This window comes from Hordeum vulgare, chromosome 3H, assembly GCF_904849725.1.
Source record: "Hordeum vulgare subsp. vulgare chromosome 3H, MorexV3_pseudomolecules_assembly, whole genome shotgun sequence".
In the NCBI taxonomy this organism is placed as follows: domain Eukaryota; kingdom Viridiplantae; phylum Streptophyta; class Magnoliopsida; order Poales; family Poaceae; genus Hordeum; species Hordeum vulgare.
The window spans coordinates 47,322,720-47,341,004 of NC_058520.1; the positions used below are offsets into that span (position 1 = coordinate 47,322,720).

General features: G+C 43.4%; 1 protein-coding gene across 1 annotated transcript; it reads right to left on the bottom strand.

The window, feature by feature from the left end:
- Positions 1-252: 252 nt before the first annotated feature.
- Positions 253-3,522, bottom strand: LOC123442910 (hexokinase-8-like). Its single transcript, XM_045119090.1, has 9 exons — positions 3,192-3,522; positions 2,564-2,714; positions 2,288-2,470; positions 2,026-2,100; positions 1,775-1,930; positions 1,551-1,649; positions 1,348-1,478; positions 890-971; positions 253-790 (listed from the first exon to the last, which is right to left on the bottom strand). The coding sequence occupies exons 1-9, from the start codon at positions 3,356-3,358 to the stop codon at positions 455-457; spliced, it is 1,380 nt and encodes a 459-aa protein (XP_044975025.1). The 5' UTR covers positions 3,359-3,522; the 3' UTR covers positions 253-454.
- Positions 3,523-18,285: the final 14,763 nt, after the last annotated feature.

Genomic DNA, 18,285 nt, shown 5'->3' on the forward strand with positions numbered 1-18,285 from the left:
TTTCGTCTTCTTTATCACCACAACTTTTGGCCTTTTAGTACATATAGTATGTCAGTTTGATGAGCCTTTTAACTTCCAAGGTTCACAAAGTAACCTTGTTGATGAGGAACAGTGCAACGGGGCAGTTTCGAGCGTAGGAATTCGACCTGAACTTTTACAAATAAACAGTTAAAGTCTACAAAAACATAGGATGGAAAGACAGTACTTTACATTGAAAGAAACTTGTGATTCAAAATGATAGTTGCAGACACATTAGTGAGAGGTTCATGAGACCTCTGGTTCCCTTTTATTTCAACTGTAGAAGGTGGCCTCATCTAAGCCTCATTTCGGTCATGTACCTCTTACAGTTCCATCATGGGTAAAACCCCCGAGTACATGCTGGAGAATTGGGTGCCGTTTATCGTTCACCCCAGAAATGGGGACACAAAATGTATTGCAACTAGCTTGCCTACTGTTATTCAACATTTCTGTACTGAGATTGGGAAGCAGCAATCAAGGCAGCTCCTATCCCCGACCCGTCATCCGCATGCTTGACGATTATGAACTTCAATGACTCCTCCCCTAGCAGCTCGTTTAGAGTGGTTTCCAAGCATTTGCTGAACTTGGCGTAGTGCTCGAACAGTCCTCCATCGATGGCGATGACTGACCGACGCTTGTCGACGGAGCCGTCTCTCCCGAGCTTCTTGAGGATCCCTGCAAGGCCCGCAGCTGCCAGCCGGGCTGCCCTTCTTGCGACAATGTCACAGATTTCAACCACCATTTTCCGTGTCTCTAAGGATGTTCCTGCAATCTGGAGATATACATACCATGTCGCTTCAATGTCTGTATAAAACTAATACTTCAATGATTTAAGTACGACTGCCGTGCAATGTACACAAAGTCGGCATACCCCTAGGGTTTCTTCCAGTTTTTCTGCCACTATCTTCAGATCGGGTGTTTCGTCATGGTGCATTGCAGAAATATGGGGAGTCCTGTGTATAACGTAAAACCAGATTTATCAGCACATGCTAAGTTTGAATTTGGGAGTAGCATTTTGCCATGCTTAATGAACGGTCTTTTTGTTAGAAGGTTAAAGTTGATGTGCATCAGCAAAAATATGCGCTTGAATCAAATCCCTGAGTCCTGTATACAGCATTAAGCCAGATTTTATCAGCACCTATCAAGTTTAAATTTGGCAGGAGTTGCTACAGTTAACGAATGGTCTGTTTGATTAGAAGATTAAGAACACCGGGCATCAACAGAGGAATGCATTTGAAAGAAATCCTGAATTCCAGATCATCAACAAGATAAAAATATTTATGACTACATACACATTAAGAGTGTCAACCGCGAAAGGCTAGGGCGTACCGGAGATGGAAATGAGTTTTGAGCTTAGTGTGGTCAATTTCACCGAAAATGGCAGATTGCAAGGACAGTTTAAGCAACACCCTCCTTACGATTTCACCTAAATACATTCCTGAGGTTAACTTCTCGTAGATCTGAAAGAACCAAAGTATATGATTGAGCCCATGCTCAACAGCAAGAACAGGCAGACTATAAAATAAACTTGCCTGCTCTCCGGGATTTAAGCTTTCGTTATCTAACGCTTCGTCATATTCAGTGACTGGAAGATGGCGCCAATAGAAATTACCCCATTCCATATTAATCACCTGGTATATGAGAAGACATTGCACAAATAACTTAGAAAACAACAAAATACTAGTTCAGAAGAATCAAAACATATCCTTGAGCACCACTAGGTTTGAAGTGAAGGGTTATGACTTTTAAACCTCACCATTTCTCCTGAATTAGGGAGCTCTCCTTCCCATTTTGGTATAGCATTTGCTTTCTCAACATAAGCAGCATTTGTGCCGGTGCCAAATATCACACCTGCGACGACATCTTCATCGTAGTATCTGGCTCCAGCCAATGTCCCAACAGCGTCATTAATCTATCTCAGCAATAATATCTTAGAATGAGATTTCCTTATGAGGTTACAACTAGATTATATTAGAAACAATGCAATATAAACCTCTCAACACTTACTAGTGCAGCCACATGCATGTCTAGACCTTGCTTCTGCATAGCTGTTTGCAGTTCCGCAACAACATCTTTACCTACCTGAAATGAGTCAGAAAGAGATTAATTCGAAGGACAGTTAAGTATTTGATTTTTGATGATAAACATCGTTTACTGATATGACTCGGAGAATTCTTTATCCACTATGGTTTAGAAGATGTATTTGGCAACATTGTTACATGATACGATGTACAAATATGCTGGGTATATAAGCACAAGGAATTCTTACAGCATCTTCTATAGAAAATGCCTTTGTCCACTTGACAAGGGTCCCTGATGCAACAGACCGTTGCCTCACTGGGAAAGAAAATGTGAATCCTAATTCTAGTTTCTTCCCGTTTGACAAGCTAGTGCCCTTCTCTTCATCAGTCACAAACTTGGCTAATTCGGAAGCAATGAAAGCAAACAATTCCTGTAAAATGGAAAATGAACATAATCAAATAATAAATCAAAGAAGAACATCAAGTCAATTCAAAGTTACCAAAATAAGCATATATAAACCTACAGAGGAGCTCCCTGACATCAAATGTGGTGGGATGGCTACTTCTCTGGACTCGCGGCTAATGACATGCTTATCATTGCCACCTAGCTGCACCTTCAAGACTCGGAAGTTTGTCCCTCCTAGGTCCAGTCCATAGAACAAACCGTCCTCTCTCCTAAATTTGGTAGCACGAAAGTAAGCAGCCAAATAAATTCTAAAGCTGTGCAAGGGTCAAACATAATTGCCAGCTGAAATGAGCTATGTTTACCATTTAATTCTATTTTTTAGACGAAAGGCACCGCGTGCCCAGCTTATAAATTTATAAAGCCAACAAGTAGCAGGAGTCATACACCATTATATCTATCAATCAGCTGACCGATATGTCTGACGTCCATGAGTTCAGTCAAATGATCAAATTATTTTGGTCTTATTATAATGCTGTAAAGATGATAATCTATTTTCTACCCATCAGCTGATTCAAGTGAAAGATCAACTGATTGAAATGAGTAGACACAGAAACTAACTGTCGAGGGTGAATACTGAATAGACAGACATTTTCAGTGAGCATGAACACAAGAACTGAAAGACCAACGCTTCCCCTGTGATCAGACAAGCAGACAAGACGCGAGCGCTGGAGCACATAGAAACTAACCCGGTGGGGAGCTTGTCGACGTAGGAGAGCAGCATCTTGACCCTGCTCCCACCCTCCTTCTCCAGCCCGGCGCACATCTCGTCGGCCATGGCCGCCGCCACGTCGCGCAGCAGCGACACGGGCGTGTCGCACTTCTCCCGCAGGTCAGCCACCAGCTGCTCCGCCATTGCCACCGGTGCTCCCGATGCCCGGCCGGCAGATCAAGGGGAAATGACTGAACTGAAACAGTATAGCGGGGAGAGGAAAGGAGTTTGGGGTCGACGACAGGCAAAATATTCGACCGCCCAAGAAAGAAGATTTGAGAAAGGCGGGGGGGCAGGAATCGGGTGGCGGCACGTGAAATTCGGCTGACTCGATCGGCATGGTGGAGCGGCACGTGAAATTTGGCCTGGAGCGCTCATCTTTTCGATCCGCTCGGTAGAGAGCGGCGGGGAAAGGTGGCTCTGGCTCGTGTGTTCTGTCCTGTTCCTGAATTTGTTTTTTTGTTTGTTTTTTCACAATAATACTACACCTACGTAATTTTCTTACAAACCCTTACCTAACTTTCCATCACCACATTCCCCCCCCCCCCCCGATTTCTAGATGGGTGGGCCTCTCATCCCCTCAACTCTTCATCAGAATTTGCCAACTAAAGTTTACGTAAAACTTATTTGTAAGTCTACATATGTATAGCATTGCTCGTTTTTTCAGGAACCAGCAGGATCACTGTCTTTTCATATAAGAAGAAGAAGGTTTATGAAAAGGTGGCTCTGGCTCGTGTGGTCTGTCCTGTTTCTGGATTTGTTTATTTTTTGGGAAAGAGCCAATCCATTTAAGACGTCCGGTCATCTTCAAAAAATATTTAAAGCTATAAAAATGGATGCTCTATAATTTATGTTATAAAAAAATCATCTCCGAAAAAGTCTTATCTTTAATAGATGACGTATATTTGGTGATATAAAAATTATGCTCCAAAAAATGATGTATTTGAAGATGTAAGACTAGTTTAACTATTACTCCCTCTGTTCCTAAATATAAGACTTTTTAGAGATTACACTATGGACTATATACGGATGTATATAGTCATATTTTAGAATATAGATTCACTCATTTTGCTCCGTATGTACTCTATAGTGTAATCTTTAGAAGGTCTTATATTTAGAAACGGAGGGAGTACATTATTACGAAGATAACAAGTTCAACTACTATGTCATTTCAAACATAATAAAACACGAATGGCCCACTTCTTCTTATTTGTCGTAATCTCCTACATCCAAAAATTCTCCGTCGCGAGGAACCCCGCATCCACGAGGGTCTCAATCTCCGAGAAGTTGAGCTCCGTCCTCAGCCTCCCGACACGCCATGCTGCCACGTCGTATGCATGTGCAGCCTCGTCGACTTTGGGGTACGTGTCGAACCAGAAGCGGCGGTGGTCGTCAAAGAACTCGACATCGAAGTTGCCGGAGGCTTCGCCCGCACTCCAAGGAAACTCGTCTTACTCTTCGATGGCTTCTTCTGTGGCATGGTGGCGGCGGGATGGCGACAGTTGTACGATGGCGGCGGGGTGGCTACAGCTGTACGGTGGTGGCGAATCAGGGTGGCTGAAAGGACGTGGATGTCGCCTAGGGGTGAATAGATACTTTAAAGTAATTATGGTTTAGGCTTGAACAAATGTGAAATAAAGCTAGTGTTTAATTTGTCAAGCACAAAACCTAGAAAAACTATAGGCTCACCTATGTGCACCAACAACTTATGTTAAGCAAAATAAATAATTAAGTGATAGCAAAATATATAACATGAAACAATGTGGCTATTACTAAGTTATGCATAAGTAAAGGACTCCTGTAAGAGATAACCTCGGCACACGAAGACGACGATCCAAAGTTCCCGAAGTTCACACCCTTGCGGATGCTAATCTCCGTTTGAAGCGGTGTGGAGACATAATGCTTCCCAAGAAGCCGCTAGGGCAATCGGAATATCCTCACGCTCTCTCACAATGCAAGATGCCATGATTCCACTAAGGCGCACTTGAGGGCGGTTGATACGTCTCCAACGTATCTATAATTTTTTATGGTTCCATGCTATTATGTTGTCAATTTTGGATGTTTTGTGTGCATGAATATGCTATTTTATATCTTTTTGGGGACTAACCTATTAACTCAGTGTCAAGTGTCAGTTCCTGTTTTTTCCGTGTTTTTGACCCTTTCCACAGAAGAATATTAAACGGAGTCCAAACGGAATAAAACCTTCAGAAAGATTTCTTTTCGTAACAGAAGATACGCACGGAACTTGAGAACCAAGGCAAAGGACCCCGGGGGAGGCCACAAGCCCCCTAGCCGCGGCCTGGGGGCGCACCTACCAGGCTTGTGGGCCTCCCGTGGCTCCTTTGCCCTACTTCTTCCGCCTATAAATTCCCTAAAAATCCAAAACTGCCAGAGAGAGCCACGAAAATACTTTTCCGTCGCCGCAAGCTTCTGTCTCCGCAAGATCCCATTTGGGTACCGTTCTGGTGCCCTGTCGGAGGGGGGATCCGGACACGGAGGGCTTATTCATCAACACCATTGCCTCTCCGATGATGTGTGAGTAGTTCACCACAGACCTTCAGGTCCATAGCTAGTAGCTAGATGGCTTCTTCTCTCTCTTGGATCTTCAATACAAAGTTCACCATGATCTTCATGGAGATCTATCCGATGTAATCTTCTTTTGCGGTGTGTTTGTCGAGATCCGATGAATTGTGGATTTATGATCAGATTATCTATGAATATTATTTGAGTCTCCTCTGATCTCTTATATGCATGATTTCGTATCCTTATAATTCTCTTCGAGTTGTGGGTTTCGTTTGGCCAACTTGATCTATAATTCTTGCAATGGGAGAAGTGCTTGGTTTTGGGTTCATACCGTGCGGTGTCCTCACCCAGTGACAGAAGGGGTAGAGAGGCACGCATCGTGTTGTTGCCATCAAGGGTAAAAAGATGGGGTTTATATCTATTGCATGAATTTATCCCTCTACATCATGCCATCTTGCTTAAGGCGTTACTCTGTTCGTTATGAACTCAATACACTAGATGCATGCTGGATAGCGGTCGATGTGTGGAGTAATAGTAGTAGATGCAGACAGTATCGGTCTACTTGTCTCGGACGTGATGCCTATATGTATGATCATTGCCTTAGATATCATCATGACTTTGCGTGGTTCTATCAATTGCTCGACAGTAATTCGTTCACCCACTATAATACTTGCTATCATGAGAGAAGCCTCTAGTGAACACTACGGCCCTCGGGTCTACTTCACATCATATTTTCAGCTCTACACTTTTACTTTGTTGCACTTTCCAGCTTCAGATCTCACCTTGCAATTAATCGTGAAGGGATTGACAACCCCTTTATAGCGTTGGGTGCAAGTTTGTTTGTTTTTGCGCACGTACATTGGTGAATTGTCTTGATACTCCTACTGGATTGATACCTTGGTTCTCAAACTGAGGGAAATACTTACTGCTACTGTGCTGCATCATCCTTTCCTCTTCAAGGGAAAAACCAACGCAAGCTCAAGGGGTAGCAAGAAGAATTTTTGGTGCTGTTGCCGGGGAGTATCAAGTCAAGAATAGTCTCCCTTCAACGTGTCAATTTCTGGCGCCGGGGATTATTTTAAGTGAAGCTTACCCAAGTAACTATCGCAAACTCATCTCTTGCATTTACTTTTTTTGTCTTTTGCCTCTCGTTTTCCTCTCCCCCATTTCTGAAAAACAAAAAAAATATAAAAATATTTGTCTTTTTCGTTCGCCCTTTTCTTTCGCTTGCTTTCTGTTCGCTTGTGTGCTTGTCTGCTTGCTGAAGTCACCATGACTGAAAACACCAAATTGTGTGACTTCTCGAATACTAATAATAATGATTTTATTAGTACTTCGATTGCTCCCGCCACTAGTGCGGAATCATATGAAATCAATGCCGCTTTGCTGAATTTTGTTATGAAAGAGCAATTTTCCGGTCTTCCTAGTGAAGATGATGCATCCCATCTTAGTACCTTCATTGAGGTATGCGATATGCAAAAGAAGAAAGATGTGGATAATGATGTGATTAAATTGAAGCTATTTTCGTTCTCATTACGAGATCGAGCAAAAACTTGGTTTTCATCTTTACCCAAAAATAGTATTGATTCTTGGAACAAGTGTAAAGATGCTTATATATCCAAGTATTTTCCACCGGCTAAGATTATCTCTCTCCGTAATGATATCATGAATTGTAAGCAACTAGATCGTGAACATGTTGCACAATATTGGGAGAGAATGAAATTGATGATTAGAAATTGTCCCGCTCATGGCTTGAGTCTTTGGATGATTATACAAATCTTCTATGCTGGTTTGAATTTTGCTTCTAGAAATATCTTGGATTCCGCCTCCGGTGGAACTTTCATGGAAATCACAATAGGAGAAGCCACAAAACTCCTAGACAATATCATGACAAACTATTCTCAATGGCACACTGAAAGGTCACCTACTAGTAAAAAAGTGCATGCTATAGAAGAAATTAACTCTTTGAGTGCTAAGATGGATGAGTTAATGAAATTGTTTGCTAGTAAAGGTGCTCCTCTAGATCCAAATGATATGCCTTTGTCTTCCTTGATTGAGAATAGCAATGAAAGCTTGGATGTTAATTTTGTTGGTAGGAATAATTTTGGAAACAACAATGCTTATAGAGGTAACTTTATTCCTAGGCCTTTTCCTAGTAATCCCTCTAATAACTTTGGCAATTCCTACAACAATGCTCATGGAAATTACAATAAATTACCATCTGATCTTGAGAGTAATATTAAAGAGTTTATCAACTCGCAAAAGATTTTCAATGTGTCCATAGAAGAAAAACTGCTCAAAATTGATGACTTGGCTAGGACCGTTGATAGAATGTCTCTTGATATTGATGCTTTGAAATTGAGATGTGCTCCTCCCAAGATTAATATGGATTAAACTTTGAAACTATTTATGTTTCCATGAATGAGAGTAAAGAAAGAACCGCCCAAATTCGTGCTAGACATGAATGGCTTAAAAAGGCGTGTTCTCGTGATGAGAATCACGAAGATCTTAAAGTGCTTGGTGTGACTCCCATTGAATCCTTGTTTTTTAATGTCAATCCTAATGATGATGGGGCTGGATATGAATCCACTTTGGTTGAAAAACGCCCCAATGATTCGGAGTCTATCTACCTTGATGCTAAAAGCATTGAAATTGCAGTAGAGGATATCAAAACTTTGAGTAGTGATGAAATTACTACTTTTGATTTAAAGGAAATCAATTATTATAGTTGCTCTTTGATTGAATGTATTTCCTTGATGCAATCCATGCTAAACTCTCCACATGCTTACAGCCAAAATAAAGCCTTTACCGATCATATCGTTGGTGCTATGATGAAATCTCTTGAAGAGAAACTTGAGTTGGAAGTATCTATTCCTAGAAAAATTCATGATGAGTGGGAACCTAGTATCAAAATCAAGATTAAAAACTATGAACGCAATGCTTTGTGTGATTTGGGTGATAGTGTTTCCGCTATTCCAAAGTATTTATGTGATGTTCTAGGCTTCAACGAGATTGATGAGTGCTCTCTTAATTTGCATCTTGCGGATTCTACTGTTAAGAAACCTATGGGAAGGATCAATGATGTTCTTATTATTGAAAATAGGAACTATGTACCCATAGATTTCATTGTGCTTGATATTGATTGCAATCCGACATGTCCCATCATTCTTGGTAGACCTTTCCTTAGGACTATTGGTGCTATCATCGATATGAAGGAAGGGAATACTAGATTTCAATTTCCATTAAAGATGGGCATGGAATATTTTCCTAGAAAGAAAATAAGATTGCCTTATGAATCCATGATGAGGGCTACTTATGGTTTGAGCACCAAAGACGATGATATTTGATTCTATCGCCTTATGCCTAGCTAAGGGCGTTAAATAATAGCGCTTGTTGGGAGGCAACCCAATGAATTTATCTTTGCTTTTTGCTTTCTATTTTGTTGTGTCCACACCATCATAATTCTGTTATGATTGTGTTTTTTGTGTTTCTTTTTGTGTTTGAGCCAAGTAAAACCTTTATGACTAGTTTTGGTAATGGTTGTTTGATCTTGCTGAAAAAGACAGAAACTTTGCGCTCATGAAATTATTTTTCATTCCTATCCAGAAAGAGATTTTGAGTTGATTCTTTTTGTTGCTGGTTGATATGCCAATTGCCCTAATTTTCATAATTTTTCAGAATTTTTGAGATACCAGAAGTATATGAAGTATACATATTGCTACAGACTTGTCTGTTTTTTACACATTCTATTTTTGTTGTGTTGATTGCTTATTTTGATGAAACTATGGTTAGTATTGTTGGAATTATGCCCTAGAGGCAATAATAAATGTATAGTTATTATTATAATTCCTGTATCAAGATAATAGTTTATTATCCATGCTATAATTGTATTGAATGAAGACTCATTTACATGTGTGGATACATAGACAAAACACCGTCCCTAGCATGCCTCTAGTTGGCTAGCCAGTTGATCGATGATAGTCAGTGTCTTCTGATTATGAACAAGGTGTTGTTGCTTGATAACTGGATCACGTCATTGGGAGAATCACGTGATGGACTAGACCCGAACTAATAGACGTAGCATGTTGATCGTGTCATTTTGTTGCTACTGTTTTCTACATGTCAAGTATTTATTCCTATGACCATGAGATCATATAACTCACTGACACCGGAGGAATGCTTTGTGTGTATCAAACGTCGCAACGTAACTGGGTGACTATAAAGATGCTCTACAAGTATCTCCGAAGGTGTTAGTTGAGTTAGTATGGATCAAGACTGGGATTTGTCACTCCGTGTGACGGAGAGGTATCTCGGGGCCCACTCGGTAATACAACATCACACACAAGCCTTGCAAGCAATGTAACTTAGTGTAAGTTGCGGGATCTTGTATTACGGAACGAGTAAAGAGACTTGCCGGTAAACGAGATTGAAATAGGTATGCGGATACTGACGATCGAATCTCGGGCAAGTAACATACCGAAGGACAAAGGGAATGACATACGGGATTATACGAATCCTTGGCACTGAGGTTCAAACGATAAGATCTTCGTAGAATATGTAGGATCCAATATGGGCATCCAGGTCCCGCTACTGGATATTGACCGAGGAGTCTCTCGGGTCATGTCTACATAGTTCTCGAACCCGCAGGGTCTGCACACTTAAGGTTCGACGTTGTTTTATGCGTATTTGAGTTATATGGTTGGTTACCGAATGTTGTTCGGAGTCCTGGATGAGATCACGGACGTCACGAGGGTTTCCGGAATGGTCCGGAAACGAAGATTGATATATAGGATGACCTCATTTGATTACCGGAAGGTTTTCGGAGTTACCGGGAATGTACCGGGAATGACGAATGGGTTCCGGGAGTTCACCGGGGGGGGGGGGCAACTCACCCCGGGGGAAGCCCATAGGCTTTGGGGAGATACACCAGCCCTTAGTGGGCTGGTGGGACAGCCCCAAGGGGGCCTATGCGCCAAGAATAAAGAATCAAAGGAAAAAGAAAGAAAAAAGAGGGAGGAAGTGGGAAGGGAGGGGGACTCCTCCCACCAAACCAAGTCCAACTCGGTTTGGGGGGGGAGTCCTCCCCCCCTTGGCTCGGCCGACCCCTTGAGGGTCCCTTGGACACCAAGGCAAGGTCCCCCTCCCTCCTCCCATATATATGGAGCAATTAGAGCTGATTTGGGACGACTTTCTCACGGCTGCCCGACCACATACCTCCATAGTTTTTCCTCTAGATCGCGCTTCTGCGGAGCTCGGGCGGAGCCCTGCTGAGACAAGATCATCACCAACCTCCGGAGCGCCGTCACGCTGCCGAAGAACTCTTCTACCTCTCCGTCTCTCTTGCTGGATCAAGAAGGCCGAGATCATCGTCGAGCTGTACGTGTGTTGAACGCGGAGGTGCCGTCCGTTCGGTGCTAGATCGTGGGACTCATCGCGGGATTATTCGCGGGGCGGATCGAGGGACGTGAGGACGTTCCACTACATCAACCGCGTTCTCTAACGCTTCTGCTGTACGATCTACAAGGGTACGTAGATCACTCTTCCCCTCTCGTAGATGGACATCACCATGATAGGTCTTCGTGCGCGTAGGAAATTTTTTGTTTCCCATGCGACGTTCCCCAACAGTGGCATCATGAGCTAGGTTCATGCGTAGATGTCTTCTCGAGTAGAACACAAAAGTTTTTGTGGGCGGTGATGTGCGTTTTCCTGCCCTCCTTAGTCTTTTCTTGATTCCGCGGTATTGTTGGATTGAAGCGGCTTGGACCGACATTACTCGTACGCTTACGAGAGACTGGTTTCATCGTTACGAGTAACCCCCTTTGCTCAAAGATGACTGGCAAGTGACGGTTTCTCCAACTTTAGTTGAATCGGATTTGACTGAGGAGGTCCTTGGATGAGGTTAAATAGCAACTCATATATCTCCGTTGTGGTGTTTGCGTAAGTAAGATGCGATCCTACTAGATACCCTTGGTCACCATGTAAAACATGCAACAACAAAATTAGAGGACGTCTAACTTGTTTTTGCAGGGTATGATTGTGATGTGATATGGCCAACGATGTGATGTGATATATTGGATGTATGATATGATCATGTTGTAATAGAAATATCGACTTGCACGTCGATGGTACGGCAACCGGCAGGAGCCATAGGGTTGTCTTTATACTAACATATGTGCTTGCAGATGCGTTTACTTTTTTGCTAGGATGTAGCTTTAGTAGTAATAGCATAAGTAGTACGACAACCCCGATGGCAACACGTTGATGGATGATCATGGTGTGGCGCCGGTTACAAGAAGATCGTGCCGGTGCTTTGGTGATGGAGATCAAGAAGCACGAGATGATGGCCATATCATGTCACTTATGAATTGCATGCAATGTTAATCCTTTTATGCACCTTATTTTGCTTAGAACGACGATAGCATTATGAGGTGATCTCTCACTAAAATTTCAAGACGAAATTGTGTTCTCCCCGACTGTGCACCGTTGCTACAGTTCGTCGTTTCGAGACACCACGTGATGATCGGGTGTGATAGACTCAACGTTCACATACAACGGGTGCAAACAGTTGCGCACGCGGAACACTCGGGTTAAGCTTGACGGGCCTAGCATGTGCAGACATGGCCTCGGAACACATGAGACCGAAAGGTCGATCATGAATCATATAGTTGATATGATTAGCATAGGGATGCTTACCACTGAAACTATACTCAACTCACGTGATGATCGGACTTGGGATAGTGTAAGTGGATCATGAACCACTCAAATGACTAGAGAGATGTACTTTTTGAGTGGGAGTTTAGCATATAATTTGATTAAGTTGAACTCTAATTATCTTGAACATAGTCTAAATCCACTTTGAATATACTTGTGTTGTAGATCATGGCTCACGCGACAGTCATCCTGAATTTTAATACGTTCCTAGAGAAAGCTAAGTTGAAAGATGATGGAAGCAACTTTGTAGACTGGGCTCGTAATCTTAAGCTGATCTTACAAGCTGGGAAGAAGGATTATGTCCTTAATGCTGCGCTAGGAGATGAACCACCCGCTACGGCTGATCAAGATGTTAAGAACGCTTGGTTAGCACGTAAGGAGGACTACTCAATAGTTCAATGTGCAGTCTTGTATGGCTTAGAACCGGGACTTCAACGTCGCTTTGAGCGTCATGGAGCATTTGAGATGTTCCAGGAGTTGGAGTTTATCTTTCAGAAGAACGCCCGGATCGAGAGGTATGAGACCTCCGATAAATTCTATGCTTGCAAGATGGAGGAAAACTCGTCTGTCAGTGAACATGTGCTCAAAATGTCTGGGTACTCAAACCGTCTAGCTGAGCTGGGGATTGAACTCCCGCAAGAAGCTATCACTGACAGAATCCTTCAATCACTGCCGCCAAGCTATAAAGGCTTTGTGTTGAACTACAACATGCAAGGGATGAACAAGTCTCCCGGCGAGTTGTTTGCGATGCTGAAAGTCGCAGAGTCTGAACTCCGTAAAGAGCATCAAGTGTTGATGGTGAGCAAGACCACTAGTTTCAAGAGAAACGGCAAAGGCAAGAAGGGCAATTCGAAGAAGAGCGGCAAGCCTGTTGCCAATCCGCCGAAGAAACCCAAGGCTGGACCTAAGCCTGAAACAGAGTGCTTCTATTGCAAGGGTATGGGTCACTGGAAGCGCAATTGCCCCAAGTATCTGGCAGATAAGAAGGCGGGCAAAGAAAAATCAGGTATATTTGATATACATGTTATTGATGTGTACTTAACTAGCTCTCGTAGTAGTGCCTGGGTATTTGATACCGGTTCTGTTGCTCATATTTGCAACTCGAAACAGGAACTGCGGAATAGGCGAAGGCTGGCGAAAGACGAAGTGACGATGCGCGTAGGAAATGGTTCCAAGGTTGATGCAATCGCCGTCGGCACAGTGTCACTTCAGCTACCATCGGGATTAGTGATGAACTTAAATCATTGTTACTTAGTGCCTGCGTTGACCATGAACATTATATCTGGGTCTTGTTTATTGCGAGACGGTTACTCTTTTAAGTCTGAGAATAATGGTTGTTCTATTTCTATGAGTAACATCTTTTATGGTCATGCACCGAATGTGAGAGGATTGTTCATATTGAATCTTGATAGCGATACGCATATACATAACATTGAGACCAAAAGAGTTAGAGTAAACAATGATAGCGCCATATTTTTGTGGCACTGCCGCTTGGGTCATATTGGTGTAAAGCGCATGAAGAAACTCCATGCTGATGGACTTTTGGAGTCACTTGATTTTGATTCACTTGACACGTGCGAACCATGCCTCATGGGCAAGATGACTAAGACTCCGTTCTCCGGAACAATGGAGCGTGCAAGTGACTTGTTGGAAATCATACATACCGATGTGTGTGGTCCAATGAGCGTGGAGGCATGCGGCGGATATCGTTATTTCCTCACCTTCACTAACGATTTAAGTAGATATGGTTATGTCTACTTGATGAAGCAGAAGTCTGAAACATTTGAAAAGTTCAAGCAATTTCAGAGTGAAGTGGAAAATCATCGTAACAAGAAGATCAAGTTCCTACGGTCTGATCGTGGGGGTGAATATCTGAGTTTCGAGTTTGGTGCTCACTTAAGACAATGTGGAATTGTTTCACAGTTAACACCGCCTGGAACACCATAGCGTAATGGTGTGTCCGAACGTCGTAATCGTACTTTGTTAGAAATGGTGCGATCTATGATGTCTCTTACTGATTTGCCGTTATCATTTTGGGGTTATGCATTAGAAACAGCTGCATTCACTTTAAATAGGGCACCATCAAAATCCGTTGAGACGACACCATACGAACTGTGGTATGGAAAAAGGCCAAAGTTGTCGTTTCTTAAAGTTTGGGGATGTGATGCTTATGTCAAAAAGCTTCAGCCTGAAAAGCTGGAACCCAAAGCGGAAAAATGCGTCTTCATAGGTTACCCAAAAGAGACAGTTGGGTACACCTTCTATCTCAAATCCGAGGGCAAAGTGTTTGTTGCTAAGAACGGAACTTTTCTCGAGAAGGAGTTTCTCTCGAGAGAATTGAGTGGGAGGAAGATAGAACTTGACGAGGTTGTCGAACCTCTCATCCCTCTGGATGGTGGCGCAGGGCAAGGGGAAACCTCTGTCGTTGCGACGCCGGTTGAGGAGGAAGTTAATGATGATGATCATGAAACTCCAGTTCAAGTTTCTGTTGAACCCCGCAGGTCGACGAGATCACGCGCTGCTCCAAAGTGGTACGGTAATCCCGTCTTATCAATCATGTTGTTAGACAACAATGAACCTGCAAATTATGAAGAAGCAATGGTGGGCCCAGATTCCAACAAATGGCTAGTAGCCATGAAATCCGAGATAGGATCCATGTATGAGAACAAAGTGTGGACTTTGGAGATACTACCTGAGGGCCGCAAGGCTATTCAGAACAAATGGATCTTTAAGAAGAAGACGGACGCTGACGGTAATGTGACCGTTTATAAAGCTCGACTTGTGGCAAAGGGTTTTTCACAAGTTCAAGGAGTTGACTACGATGAGACCTTCTCACCCGTAGCGATGCTTAAGTCCATCAGAATCATGTTAGCAATAGCTGCATTTTTCGATTATGAAATCTGGCAGATGGATGTCAAAACGGCGTTCCTTAACGGTTTCCTTAAGGAAGAGTTGTATATGATGCAACCCGAAGGTTTTGTCGATCCTAAAAATGCTGACAAGGTGTGCAAGCTCCAGCGATCCATTTATGGACTGGTGCAAGCATCTCGGAGTTGGAACAAACGCTTTGATGAGGTGATCAAAGCATTTGGGTTTATACAAGTGGTTGGAGAATCTTGTATTTACAAGAAAGTGAGTGGGAGCTCTGTGGCGTTTCTAATATTATATGTGGATGACATATTACTGATTGGAAACAACGTAGAGCTTTTGGAGAGCATAAAAGGTTACTTGAATAAAAGTTTCTCTATGAAGGACCTAGGAGAAGCTGCTTACATTCTAGGCATTAAGATCTATAGGGATAGATCAAAACGCCTGATAGGACTTTCACAAAGCACATACCTTGATAAAGTTTTGAAGAGGTTCAAAATGGAACAGTCCAAGAAAGGGTTCTTGCCAGTTTTACAAGGTACGAGATTGAGTAAGACTCAGTGCCCAGCAACTGATGAAGATAGAGAGCATATGCGCTCCGTCCCCTATGCTTCAGCCATAGGTTCTATCATGTATGCCATGCTGTGCACTAGACCGGATGTTAGCCTGACCATAAGTATGGCAGGTAGGTTCCAGAGTAATCCAGGAGTGGATCACTGGACAGCGGTCAAGAATATCCTGAAGTACCTGAAAAGGACTAAGGAGATGTTTCTCGTGTATGGAGGTGACGAAGAGCTCGCCGTAAAAGGTTACGTCAATGCAAGCTTTGACACAAATCCGGACGACTCTAAGTCGCAAACCAGATACGTATTTATTCTTAATGGGGGTGCAGTAAGCTGGTGCAGTTCCAAGCAAAGCGTCGTAGCAAATTCTACATGTGAAGCGGAGTACATGGCTGCCTCGGAGGCGGCTAAGGAGGGTGTCTAGATGAAGCAGTTCATGACGGATCTTGGAGTGGTGCCAAGTGCACTGGATCCAATAACCTTGTTGTGTGACAACACTGGTGCCATTGCCCTGGCAAAGGAACCAAGGTTTCACAAGAAGACCAGACACATCAAACGACGCTTCAACCTCATCCGCGACTACGTCGAGGAGGAGGACGTAAATATATGCAAAATGCACACGGATCTGAATGTAGCAGACCTGCTGACTAAACCTCTTCCACGGCCAAAGCATGATCGACACCAGAACTGTATGGGTGTTAGATTTATTACAATGTAAATTCACATGGTGATGTGAAGGCTAGATTATTGACTCTAGTGCAAGTGGGAGACTGTTGGAATTATGCCCTAGAGGCAATAATAAATGTATAGTTATTATTATAATTCCTGTATCAAGATAATAGTTTATTATCCATGCTATAATTGTATTGAATGAAGACTCATTTACATGTGTGGATACATAGACAAAACACCGTCCCTAGCATGCCTCTAGTTGGCTAGCCAGTTGATCGATGATAGTCAGTGTCCTCTGATTATGAACAAGGTGTTGTTGCTTGATAACTGGATCACGTCATTGGGAGAATCACGTGATGGACTAGACCCAAACTAATAGACGTAGCATGTTGATCGTGTCATTTTGTTGCTACTGTTTTCTGCGTGTCAAGTATTTATTCCTATGACCATGAGATCATATAACTCACTGACACCGGAGGAATGCTTTGTGTGTATCAAACGTCGCAACGTAACTGGGTGACTATAAAGATGCTCTACAGGTATCTCCGAAGGTGTTAGTTGAGTTAGTATGGATCAAGACTGGGATTTGTCACTCCGTGTGACGGAGAGGTATCTCAGGGCCCACTCGGTAATACAACATCACACACAAGCCTTGCAAGAAATGTAACTTAGTGTAAGTTGCGGGATCTTGTATTACGGAACGAGTAAAGAGACTTGCCGGTAAACGAGATTGAAATAGGTATGCGGATACTGACGATCGAATCTCGGGCAAGTAACATACCGAAGGACAAAGGGAATGACATACGGGATTATACGAATCCTTGGCACTGAGGTTCAAACGATAAGATCTTCGTAGAATATGTAGGATCCAATATGGGCATCCAGGTCCCGCTACTGGATATTGACCGAGGAGTCTCTCGGGTCATGTCTACATAGTTCTCGAACCCGCAGGGTCTGCACACTTAAGGTTCGACGTTGTTTTATGCGTATTTGAGTTATATGGTTGGTTACCGAATGTTGTTCAGAGTCCTGGATGAGATCACGGACGTCACGAGGGTTTCCGGAATGGTCCGAAAACGAAGATTGATATATAGGATGACCTCATTTGATTACCGGAAGGTTTTCGGAGTTACCGGGAATGTACCGGGAATGACGAATGGGTTCCGGGAGTTCACCGGGGGGGCAACCCACCCCGGGGGAAGCCCATAGGCTTTGGGGAGACACACCAGCCCTTAGTGGGTTGGTGGGACAGCCCCAAGGGGGCCTATGCGCCAAGAATAAAGAATCAAAGGAAAAAGAAAAGAAAAAAGAGGGAGGAAGTGGGAAGGGAGGGGGACTCCTCCCACCAAACCAAGTCCAACTCGGTTTGGGGGGGGGGGAGTCCTCCCCCCCTTGGCTCGGCCGACCCCTTGAGGGTCCCTTGGACCCCAAGGCAAGGTCCCCCTCCCTCCTCCTATATATATGGAGCAATTAGGGCTGATTTGGGACGACTTTCTCACGGTTGCCCGACCACATACCTCCATAGTTTTTCCTCTAGATCGTGTTTCTGCGGAGCTCGGGCGGAGCCCTGCTGAGACAAGATCATCACCAACCTCCGGAGCGCCGTCACGCTGCCGGAGAACTCTTCTACCTCTCTGTCTCTCTTGCTGGATCAAGAAGGCCGAGATCATCGTCGAGTTGTACGTGTGCTGAACGCGGAGGTGCCGTCCGTTCGGTGCTAGATCGTGGGACTGA

Excerpts from the sequence above, each read along its gene's own strand:
- LOC123442910 (XM_045119090.1), bottom strand. The coding sequence starts at position 3,358 with ATGGCGGAGCAGCTGGTGGCTGACCTGCGGGAGAAGTGCGACACGCCC. Across the intron at positions 972-1,347 it reads AAAACTCATTTCCATCTCCG|GACTCCCCATATTTCTGCAA; the intron begins GTACGCCCTAGC and ends CGTTATACACAG. Across the intron at positions 791-889 it reads AACTGGAAGAAACCCTAGGG|ATTGCAGGAACATCCTTAGA; the intron begins GTATGCCGACTT and ends GTATATCTCCAG.